Source organism: Cariama cristata, unplaced genomic scaffold, assembly GCF_000690535.1.
Source record: "Cariama cristata isolate BGI_N322 unplaced genomic scaffold, ASM69053v1 scaffold36743, whole genome shotgun sequence".
In the NCBI taxonomy this organism is placed as follows: Eukaryota; Metazoa; Chordata; class Aves; order Cariamiformes; family Cariamidae; genus Cariama; species Cariama cristata.
This window is the reverse complement of record NW_009608575.1, coordinates 31,560-43,856: the sequence shown is the minus strand read 5'-3', so window position 1 is coordinate 43,856 and position 12,297 is coordinate 31,560. Positions and strand designations below refer to the sequence as shown.

Sequence of the window (12,297 nt, the reverse complement as noted above, 5' to 3'; positions counted from 1 at the left end):
AGCAGAATAAAAATAGAATTGTTCAAGAAGCAGACTTCAGTGAACCCTGAGATCGGCAGGTGAGATCCCAGAGGAGAAGAGTTTAAGGGCAAAGGAGTTCAGGAGAACTAGGAAGTTTTTTAAACCCTATTAAGGCAGAAGTGCAAACTGCAGCAATAAAAAGCAAAGATATGAAGAGTAACAAGAAACCAATCTACTCTTCTGCAACCTTGCCATCCTTCAGCTCAAAATAAAAGGAAGAACTCAAGAACACAGGGTCATAATCAGAAAGGCCAAGGCAAAGAATCAGATACAACTAGCAAAGGACATAAAGGGCTAACAAGAACAGCTTTCCTTATAACGATGTGAGGAGTAAGAGGAAGATGAAGAAAAAAATGCTTGTCCAATGCACATGCAATGTTTAATGTTTCTCCATGATCACAAGAAACCTGTTTGCACCTTTTCTTCTGCTTTCTCCCCACAGCAATGGGAAGAGCCCAGATGGGACTAAGAAGAGGACAGATTAGAGATATTTAATCTAAATGAAATGTTTTCACTAGGATGGTTAAACTTATCCTAGAGCACATTGGATGGATTGGCTGACGGTATCAGAGTCACTAGCAAGAAGCCAAAAGTTTGTGAGGAGCTTGTAAACGTGATTTAAAACACATCAGCAAAGTGCCAATGCAATGCACTCTTTAGCAGGAGCTGAAGATTTCTATACCAGCCTCTCAGGATATACTAGATTAACTAAGTGTTTGTGAGCCCCAGAACACAGCACTGAGCTAACTAACAGCCAACATGAACCTGTTGAGAACGTTTCATGCCAAGACTATCAGTGGTCTTTGTATGCAAAACGAAAGGAGAAGAAGTTGAGCTTTTGATACCATCTTACCCAATGTTCTCAGAATCTGCCCAAAGAAACGCTCTATAAGTAGCACTGTTTTGTAAGAGAGCACAAATCAGGGTGGAAAACTTGAATCAAAGATTAGTTACCACTTGGACACCAGATCTATCCAACAGGCACCTGCAGGCTTGTGTCCTGGACTGGTCCTATTTAGCAGCTGCCAAGAGTTCAACGATGGCTCAGGAGCCAGGCTTACCACATCTGAGGTGGAACCAACCAGGCTGGAGATGTAGCCTTAGGGAGGACAACGCACAATTAAGAAGATCACAAACGCTGATGGTATTACATAGTCATAACTTGCACTGGACTGCAAAATGCCTTGTGGCAGGGATAAAGTAAAGACTTCAAGTCTCTTAGATTTCATTTCTACAAATCAGATGACACTTACTTTAAAAAGAAAAAGACAGACAAGTTTTGATAGGAAAAACAATTAAAAAAAATCCCTATCTAGACTGCTATCTGAGGAAGAGGAGCACAATGTTCCTACAGAAATTTCCTGTTAACAGACAACTATTTCTCACGTTGTTCTAAGCAATCTTCTGTTAGCTGTAGGAATGAGAAAAATAGTGGTTTATTATGAATAAATTCAGGAAAATAAAAAAAGCTTTTCAAAAGGCATGGAATTATCCCCAAATGCTGATCAATTCAAACAATTTTAGAGAAGAAAAAATTTGGGAAATAAGGTTGAAGTCAAATGTCTGGATAGATGAACATCCAAAGAAAACTCTTCTTTTAAAAATGACAAAATATTCAGTGTTTTCAAAAGAAAATTTGGACTTTTCCCATGTTTTAAAATCAACTTAAATAAAAAGATTTTTCTGAAACATATGAAAAAGCCCCAAGTGAACTGATGAATTTTAGATCAAACAAAATAAATCAACCCATAACTTCTACATTCTCATTAGCAGTGTGTTGCAGCTAGACCCTCACTGGTTTTTCAAATCAGCTGCTCCGTCATTTAGTTTTCTCCTTGTAAGATTACTTGGTCATATCACAACACCCGGCAGCAACTCATGACGGTATCAATAGCGAGGACTTTAGACCAGGCTGGTTTTGCCATTTCCTCTAAACGGAGAGAGGTCTGAACTTCAGATGACTTTTAGAAAAATCCACTTCTGGTACTGGGACTGCTGAGTTCGCACCTCAAATCCTGTGTGCAGTTTTGGGCCCCTCACGACAAGAAAGACCTTGAGGGGCCGGAGCGAGTGCAGAGCAGGGCAACGAAGGTGGTGAAGGGTCTGGAGCACAAGTCTGATGGGGAGCGGCTGAGGGAGCTGGGGGGGTTTAGCCTGCAGAAGGGGAGGCTGAAGGGGGACCCGATTGCTCTCTACAATGACCTGAAAGGAGGGTGTAGCAGGGTGGGGGTTGTCTCTTCTCCCAGGTAACGAGCAATAGGACAAGAAGAAATGGCCTCAAGTTGCGCCAGGGGAGGTTTAGATTGGATATTAGGAAGAATTGTTTCACCAAAAGGGTTGTCACGCACTGGAAGAGGTTGCCCAGGGAGGTGGTGGAGTCACCATCCTTGGAGGTATTTAAAAGGCACGTAGATGTGGTGCTTAGGGACATGGTTTAGTGGTGGACTTGGCCGTGCTAGGTTTAGGGTTGGACTCGATCTAAAAGGTCTTTTCCAATCTAAATGATTCCATGATTCTTTTGTAACTCACACCTCTGAAATCTTAAGGATGGAAGATGCCCCACACTGAAAAACTACATCACAACAAAAAAAAAAAGTGAGCATTTCTTAAAGAGCAGAGTTTTTAGAAAGGCACCTGAGCTTCCTGAGCACCTCCCAGAAGTCTGCCCTGTGCTTGTGTCAACATATTTCATTCCTTCCCAGCAGAACCATGCTCAGTACAGTCTCAAAGACTATTTCAAAACTAACCTGAATGTCAACATGTACAAGTTCACATTCAAAGCCTATAATCACTCCATTACGTTACTGTAACTGAGTACCAAGTCACCAACCACCTGCAGTAACTATCAAGACACATGTGAGCATTTCATAGCCAACTATCTGCTTATATTCACTACTGATGCCACAAATAGGTACACTAATAATGACAACTACAAAAGCCTTCAACAAGTTCAAGACCAGGAAAAGAGAATTCAAGTCCAATGAGTTGCTGGTCAGGTACTTTTTCTTCCTTTCATAACTCTTTTGCATAACGGGAATGAAAATACTGCCCACTGCGCAGTGTAAGCTGGGAATCCTCACACAGTAGATACTACTTTGGGGACTAAGTGCATTTACAGTGACCTTACCCCCACACATCTGTGCCTCAGATTATTACAGTGCAGGCAAAGCAGCACATAAAGCACCAAGACTTTGATTTTTTTTTTTTTACCACCATTGACAGGGGTATGAACTAGGTATATTCTATGTTGTCCTGTCCCCGATGGTTATTTCAACAGCTCCTGGAAGACAGACAGGCCCAAAGGCCAACAAACCAGTGAAGACTCAAATCTGAAGGAAAAAAATGAAACTCCAGTTCATATTTACAGAATATATCAATTCTGTAAACAAAAAAATTAACCAAATTGAAACACTGGGAGAAGAGAGTATTAACTTAACAGAATAAGGACTGGTGGCTGAAGACGCAAGGAGACTCTGAGCTTTCAGGCTCAGCTTCCAAGTTTTACAAACCTGCACTGTCAAGTCCTTTGATATCATAATATTTCATATCTCCCTGAAGAATTTAGCCTCTGGAGTCAAGTTACTAAATGAGAAGGAGCTTTTGTTTTAATCTATGTTTTCAGTTTCTTCTTAATTTTTTTAATGCCCTTATTAAGTACCTCTCCTATGACAGATAATGACTTTTTTCATCTCTTCATGTTGCAGGGCTTACTGTGATCACTGGCTTTTGGTCACACACTTGTTTAGATCATCTGAACAGAACTTTAGCTGCTCACTGTACAAGCTAAACTGAAACCTTCAAGTACGGGTATAGACATCAAAGTTACAGAAGAAGAAATATGTACCAATTTCTTTACAGGATATTTCACTCTGGTTGGCTTCCTACTCAGATGCAAAAATAATAAACCCTATTAATTTAAATCTTATTTAGCTGTTCCATCTCTCCTCAATAATTGATTGGGCTCTAGACACTCATCCAGAAAACATAATCAAATCAGGTTTGCCTGGTGATTGTGCCACAATACAGTGTCAGCAAGCCTCAGTCCCCACACTTGCTTTAATTGATGAAAAGATTTGGTCACTTGCACATTTCCATTTAGACAATTAAACTAAACAGACACTACAAACACAGCGAGACCAGCTGAGAGCAATAATAGATAGCGACAGACTATTTTTGTAGGGAGAATTATGACTTAGGGATGTTGCAGTAATTAACGTGTGGGGGTTTTTCTCCCCCCGTGCTCTTGATGCAACAGCCTCAGGAGTTTAACACAGCACGATTGCTGCCTTGCAGGGGGAACACCACAGAAATGAACGATCTGCTTTTTCTGTCCTCTAAAGAAGCTGCCGCATTATAATCCTGTGCCACCAAACTCTCAGCCAGCCCTGTGAAGGGGAGAAGCAGGGAAACACGAGCCAGTGGTCACACCAGTAAGGGAGCACTGGTAGGCTTGGTATGTACCAGGGACATACCGCTTCCAGGGACACGGAGGAGAAGGAAGGTCTCCAGTGCACAGCCAACCGACATCTTTTACAAAAAACCCTAACTTTCTAAGCGTGTTTGGATGCTGGCTCCACCTATGATTCCTGGCCCAAAATGTCTCAGTCAGGACCAGCCATATACGCTGACATGCAATTCCCAGGGAAAGCAGCTGAACTACAGTGTTACTTGCCAAAGTGAGGAAGAGAAAACAAACAGGCTCCTTGGCCTTTTTCGCAGTGATCCTGGGAGAGCTGCAGTGGTTATACAGTTGGAAACATTGGCAGACTCTACAAATGTCAAAATCCTAAAAGAAGAGATCAAGAAAAAACAAGAATCACAGTGGTCTTATCTGCAACTTAGCGTGCACAGCTGCACAATGACACCAGCAAGGCATAAAATCTGTATTAAAAACGTTTTGCCAACAGCAGATCAAAACTATTGCTTCATACGTCTCCAACAGCACAGATGGTAACTGCTAATAAGAAGGTAACAGGTTTATCCTACCCAGCCACCGGTGCCTGCAATTCTACATTTAGTCTCACAAGATTAAGAATCTGCAAGGCATGGTAGGTTTAAGATAAAGCGTACAGATAGCCCTGGCTGCAGCGTTACTGTAAACTGTGCTGACACGCCATCAGTAGGGAGGGGAGTGGGTATGGAAGTCTCTTCTTCCTACATCAAATTAACCTGACCAGCACAACTCAGTCACACAAAGGCTGTAGCAGCCCAAGCACAGGATCTGAAAAAGCAACCAAACTGAAAAAAAAGCTTCTTTCAGCAGCAGTTCTGGTTTATGTCAAGCTGAAGGTGTACATAAAGTGAGCTTTGGGACAAGTCTCAAATCGAGCCTTAACTCTTCCAACTCGATAGAAGTCTGAGAAGAGAAGACAGACAGCTGCAGTCCATAAGCAAGAGTCAAACAATGGCAACCCATTTCACCCACAGAAGGTAAATAAATGAGAACATTTTTCAGCATGGTCCCCTGGAAAGCAGTTTCCTTGCATTCGGGTTGTTACCATTAGCAAAATAAACATTCTAGCATTCGTTATCATTAGAGCTACTGTTTCCAGGATCCCTCTTAAAAGCGAGAAGTGACAGTTACAGGATGATGAGTTAGAGGCACATGGAATGTATCACACATGGGGATTTATCCCAATTACTGCACTTTTCAATTTATGCTTATTTGACTTCCCTGATTGAGTCCCATACTCCAGACGCAGGCGGCTGCTGCTAAGAAATACCAAGTTGGGTCATTCTGAAGGGGAACAGTGTTAAACGGTCTGCAGTGGAACACTAGGAACAAAATGCCTCATTCTGACCATGTCACTGATTTCTATTTGCTGTTTGTGATGTACCTTCTGTGTAGGGACAAAGGGACAATAACATGCACAGCAATCTTCTTCCTACCAGTGCAGTCACCACTGCAGAATTAAATCCACCATTGCTAGCTGATATATGGGAGGGAAGGGAAGGAAAAAAAAAAAAAGACAGACTTGAGCAGTACATTTTTCTTCCTAGTCATTAGATTGCTCTGAAGAAAAGAAGCAAAACTTGCACATTAAACATGCCATTTGCTGTGTCCTTTCAAGCCAGCGTTATGATGAAAGTCCATCAAGAACACCAATTAACATTTTGGATAGACTTCCAAATGCAAACTTAACAGGATGACCAGTGTCTAATGCTTATACTTAACACTAACATGGGAGACGGCTTCAAAGTGTCTTGAAAATTACAGCAGTCCTTTTGCACTGATGCTGTCATTTCAATATTCTCATGAAATATTTACATTGCTAAAACTTCAAGACTATCAAAGACAGAAAGTGGTACTCAGAGGAATTTGGCTGGTTTTGCATGGAAATATTGGGATGTTGGGACACACAGGCTTAGGGATGGAATGGGTGTTATGGGCAGCCAGCCCCCTGGGGTAGGCAAAGGAAGCACAGCCCCCATGGCATGAATTAGCTAGCAATGTAGAAGACAAAAGAGCTCAGAGAATAACCTCCACACCCACCCACTCAGTACGCTTTCACGTCACCACTTTTATTTCTGTTGAGCCTCTCAGTCTCTCTCACTGATCCCACCCTGCACTCCCCCAGCCTAGCTAAAACCTCCCTCAGAAATCCAGGTTTTTTGATGAATAAGCAGTGCTAGAGCAGCTCACAGTTCAGATCCAGGCAAAGCTCATTTCCTTTAGAGAATTAACAACAAAGTAATTCCTCTGAGAAAAGGGGTCACTTTACCGACTAAAATGGAAAGCCATTTATTAGCTACTGTTTTAGGAAGGCAACAGTTACTAAGTCATCACTTTCCACTCACTGGGAAGCAACTGAATTGGTGGGTGTGATTTAAATAAGAAAAACGGTCCAATTTCAAAGCAGCATTTAACACCTTGGTGGCTTTGCACAATATCCACCAGCCCATGTTCTCCAGAGCACCAGGAGTCCCAGACAGTGATCTCCAGAGGGAAACAAACTTCTGCCAAGTGCTCAGCACAGGCAGCAGTGGGAATTGCAGGGCAGGAGATGAAGGGGTGTCTGTCTCCTGCCTCCCTGATTCCTCCTTCCACCAGTCCCCACCTGGTCTGAACTTGCTGGGGTCTAAGACCTGGCTGCACAGGACACAGCTCTAGGGGAGGTGACACTGAGGATCCCTCAGATCCTCTTCAGCCTCTGAGATGTGGAGCCCACCCACCCAGCTCACTTCCTACCATCCCCGACCCACAGGCTCCGCAGCTCTTGGCAGGAGAGGAGTACAGGCAGAAAGGGGGAGCAAGGCTGCTCCCTTCCAAACCCTTCCTCTCCCAGTTTCCAAGTGAGAAGGGTACACAAGTAACACTGCCCCAGGTTTGAGGAACAGGACAGGTTGGAACACAGTCCCTAGCCCAAAGTAAAATTGCATCAGTGTTTTACCTCCAGCAAAAGACACATTTGTTTGCACAAGCCAGGCTCGGCGTGGCCTCCATGCAGCGGTGGCTCTCAATTCCGTAAAATGTGTGTTTGTAGCACCCTCCTCGGCCTCGAAGCATCGACTAAAAGCAGAGAAAGACACAGACAAACGCCAAGAAAGTTAAAACACACCATTGGTAACCAAACTGAATGCTAAGGTTTGAAATCTGCTCCCTGGGCATATCTGCAGTTTTCAGTCACTAGGAACTTCGGTGTTCAAAGTCACCTGTGACAGACGTTGCAAGCGAGGTCAGAGGTGCAGAGCAGGTCTGAATAATGACAGATGCAGTCTGTTTCAAGAAACTCACAGCACATAGATCAGTATATCATGTGACTGTTTATAAACACCCTTACAGAAAAAAGGCATTTAGGATGTCAAATTTACAACTGTTTTAAAGGAGAGAAACTTTTATATAGTCAATAACTTCTCACTTGCAACACCACAGCATAACACAAGGTGCTTTACTGAAGCTTTTAACTGAATCGGCCAACAAAAGAAAGCAGGTGAAGCCACTTCAGCTGCAAGAAGTATTATTGTAAAAGCTCACTAAGGAGTGACAAGGATCAATTTCCAGCCTGCCCTACTGAACACTCAATTCTTTTCATTTGTCTAGTAGAGTATTTCTTCTAGCACTAAATTAAATAAATACCCTGACCTTATAAACCCTCATTCACACCAGTCAGTGGCTCCAGCAGGACGCTGCGCTTTCCTTCACAGCAGAACCACAGCAGCCTTCCCACGGGGATTTAACTCCTATTTAACATGCAAGTTGCTTGGAGCAAAGTCTTTCATTATCTCAGTTAAATGATAATAAATGAGAAAGACTACTACTCGCAACAGAAAATCTGAAGTATGTCATAGTAACTTGTAATCTACCTTCCTCTAGGACAAGAGGAAACGGTCTCAAGTTGCACCAGGGAAGGTTCAGGTTGGGTATTAGGAAGGAGTTCTTCACTGTAAGAGTCGTTAGGCACTGGAACAGGCTCCCGGAGGAGGTGGTGGAGTCACCATCCCTGGAGGTGTTCAAAAAAACATTTAGATGAGGTTCTTTGAGACACGGTTTAGTGGGTTTAGTGGGCATGGTGGTGTTGGGTAGAAGGTTGGACTTGACGATCTTTGAGGCCTCTTCCAACCATAATGATTCTATGATTCTACCTGAAGAGTCCTGGTGATCCAAAAGAACGTCTCCACTGAGCAGCAGGGGAAGAATATACAGGTAACCCCTAACATATGCACAGCCTTGTTATACAGTTGCAATATTAACCAAAATGGAAAATGCTGTTTATTCTACCCATTCCTCAAACAGAGATTTCAAGAGATTCACAAATTCTAGCAGAGCAAGTTGTATTTTGGATTTCCTAAGACAGGGAAATCAACAGACTCTTCCTAAAATTTGCAGGTTTTATGCTATTTTCCAGATATGACAGAACACAATCATTTTAATCTGAGATATCTCTATGAAACTCTACTTAATACTAAACGTTCTAGCCCTGCTCCTCCTTTCTGCTGATACAAATCTCAAACAAGCCTCCTGAAGATATTTATGTATTGGTGTGAATCTGAGTCAAAGCCACTGCCTCTAACCAATTTCAGCTCAATTTATTAGAACACTTTACATTCAATTTCTGCTTAAGCTAAAAATAGTATGGTCCTATGTAAGCACACAGAGCTGCTATTTATTTTGTGAAACGGCTTCACAGTGCTGCGTTAAATTTCGATTCTTTAATAAAAATAGGTTCTCTGGTTTTCTCTTTAAGTCACAGCATCAACGAAATTTGACAAGTTTTTCCATGAACATTTCATGGCCTTCTCTGACACTGACAATGATGGAAGAGAGAAATAGTTGTAACAGTAAACAGCAGAAGCATCAGTGGGATCAGTACAACTCACAAATATTCATGACAATACAGCAGTGGGCTCTTTAAACCGTCCACAAGAACAAGTCTTTCCGTAGAATCGTAGAACGGTTTGGTTGGAAGGGACCTTAAAGACCATCCAGTCCAACCCCCTGCCATGGGCAGGGACACCTTCCACCAGACCAGGTTGCTCACAGCCCCATCCAACCTGGCCTTGAACACTTCCAGGGATGGGGCAGCTACAGCTTCTCTGGGCAACCTCTGCCACTGATGAAAGTTTGTTGATACCAGGCATTTCAATAAGAAAACCCTGCGGCTGCCACCCGCTTTGGCAATTGCCACTCAAAGAACTCTTTTGAAAAATAAACAAAGTTAATCATGCAGCAAAAGAGAGCTAAGACACCAAGGAACTGATCACTGTCACAGCACAAGAATTAGAGATGGGCTGGCATTTTAACGAGGTGATGATTCCCATAGTTTATCACCCCAGGAATGCTGAAGTATATTTAGTATATTATATGAACATCACTCCCCAAATGTTTAACGTTACAGACCAGCTTTCAAATTCTGAGCTTCAGGGACCTGCAAAGGACAGCCAAAACAACAAACATACTGAAGCGGCTGAAGTTTGTTCTACAGGGCTCTGTGCCTCTGACGGGAACACTTTTCAGTCTGCAAACTTCTTTGTAAGCCAGTAGCTTTTCTAGCCTCAACTACAAGGCTTGATGGATGACTTTTTTCAGATATATGTGTACATACACACACAGATATATTGTACACAACTATACACATATACACACACTCCCACAGAGCAATTTTTAAAAAGTCTTAGCATTAACAAGCGACAGTTACCTCGTTATCTAAATCTTACTTGACAAACGCTGAAAACAAGTGGAGGAGCACCGACTGTCACAAACCAGATATATCGGTCACAGAACAACAGGTTCAAATGCCCTTGTGCGCCCATTCGAGTGTAATTACAGACTGCGTTATCTTTGTTTCCAAAGACCTCACACTGGTGATGTAACCTTCCCACTTTTCTCTGCGGTATTCTGCTCCTGCCATATATTTCAGTAGGCAAGAGATATTTTTGTAGACAGCAGAATAACAGGAAAAACAACAGAAAATGATGTTTCCAGCTCTCTGCCACAGTCACATTCTCACTCTTCGCACTGGGATTTCAATAGCTTGAAATGCAAACTACAGCTTGGAAGATGAAATTTGGTTTTTGTGCAAGTAATATCACATTTTTAAATGGTATTTCATCTGGAAGTTGTAATACCTGAATAAGTCTCTAGCTTTTCTTCTTTTCAATTTATAAAATGAGAAAAGAAAAGAGAGCATACCTTTGTCCATCGGCAGAGCTTCACCCCAGAATGGCTTCCAATCAGTTTGTAACCTGAAAACAAACAAACAAAATAATCAAACAACTGATGTTAACCTGCAATCATCGATACACAAAACATACCAATTGGTACACAAAATTATTAAGCATCACAGATTCAATGCTGCTTTTCCCCCCTTGGCCCAAAGGTGACACTACCAACAAGATGTCAGTGCCCACCCACAGTATTCTCCATTTGATTCTGGGAGCCTGCACATCAGAGCAAAGGCCATGGCCATCCAAGAGACTCCAGTCAACTTGAAACGATTTCTCTTAATGGGAGATTTTATTTATATTGCTCAGTCTTGTTTGAATCAACAATGGGTGGCCAGAAGACTTCTCCATATAACAGGATGGTAGACTGACAGGTCTAGCCTGGTGATGTGGGACATCTCACTGACCCCAAGGGACAGCACATGGGAAGAAGCAGGACAGGGAACCAGAAGCATCTCTCTGGCCCTAAGCCATCACCCTAAAACAGACTCTTCCCCAGGACCAAGGAGACCCAATTCCCACTGCTCCTTGGCAGGTCTGACCAAGCCTGGAGGAACAAGACCTCATTCACAGTGCAGCTGCAAAGGCAGAGGAAGAAAACTAAAATGCAGGACTCAGCTTGAACCCAAACTTCACAGGTTCACCAATTCCATCTCCACTGACCATGGTGGAGCCACGGTGAGGGAGCTGCTCCTCCGTGCCTGGAGGAAAGCTGATTCCACATCACTTCCCCATTCCCCAGCCAAGATCAACACAATTTCATTTAAATTTATTGGTCCGGGAGGATTAATTCCACATGGTTCGTTAAGCACTAAGTACTATTATTACCCAAACTGCTTGACTTGGGTTATTTTCTTCTTTCAAAAAAAGTGCTTAGAGACCAATATGTCTGAAGGATTAAAAGTTACTTCAAAATCAGCATAAAAATAAGAGGGATTTGAGAAGCCTCAGCGTGTCATTCACACAGCAGCATTTATGCGCCAATGGCCTGGTTGTCCCCAAACCCAGCACGCCTCAACTCGCTGCTTTAGGCTGATGGTTATATTAACGCTTTCAAGGGGGGAAAAAAATCAAATCAAATCTTAGGTATCAAGTCTCCTTCCTGCCAACCAGCATGAACTTAATGGGGAAAAAAAGCCTTCTGCTCAGCAGAAGAACTGGCCTTCACCTCCTACGACGACAAGCAGCACAATTACCCTGCCCTGCTCATTTGTCACCGTGCATGTCCTGTACAACAAGATCCCACGGGAGTGTGACTGCACCCCAAAGTCCCCCACACCTCCAAGGACACTGGGCAAGCCAGGAGCTACAGTGACAGCAGATGCCACAACAGCTGCACCAGTTAAAAAATAAAAATGCATGTGAAGACACACATGGCTAACAAGGAATCATACAGCATCTAGAGCACGCTGCTCTAGTTACTCTGCCACCTAAATCCAGCAGAGATCTGCCCAGTCTCCTCTTCCTTATCCTGATCATAGAATGGTTTGGTTGGAAGGGACCTTAAAGACAATCCAGTTCTAACCCCCCTGCCATGGACAGGGACACCTTCCACCAGACCAGGTTGATCCAAGCCCCATCCAACCTGGCCTTGAACACTTCCAGGGATGGGGC

At 43.0% G+C, this 12,297-nt stretch overlaps 1 protein-coding gene across 1 annotated transcript in view; it reads right to left on the bottom strand.

The window, feature by feature from the left end:
* The window catches only part of TYW1 (tRNA-yW synthesizing protein 1 homolog (S. cerevisiae)), a 52,403-nt gene that overhangs the window by 9,572 nt on the left and 30,534 nt on the right, over nt 1-12,297 (bottom strand). The window contains exons 8-9 of the mRNA XM_009697185.1: nt 10,652-10,704; nt 7,413-7,531 (exon numbers count right to left, since the gene is read on the bottom strand). Of these exons, the coding sequence (XP_009695487.1) occupies nt 7,413-7,531; nt 10,652-10,704 (172 nt within the window). The remainder of the gene's footprint in view (nt 1-7,412; nt 7,532-10,651; nt 10,705-12,297) is intronic.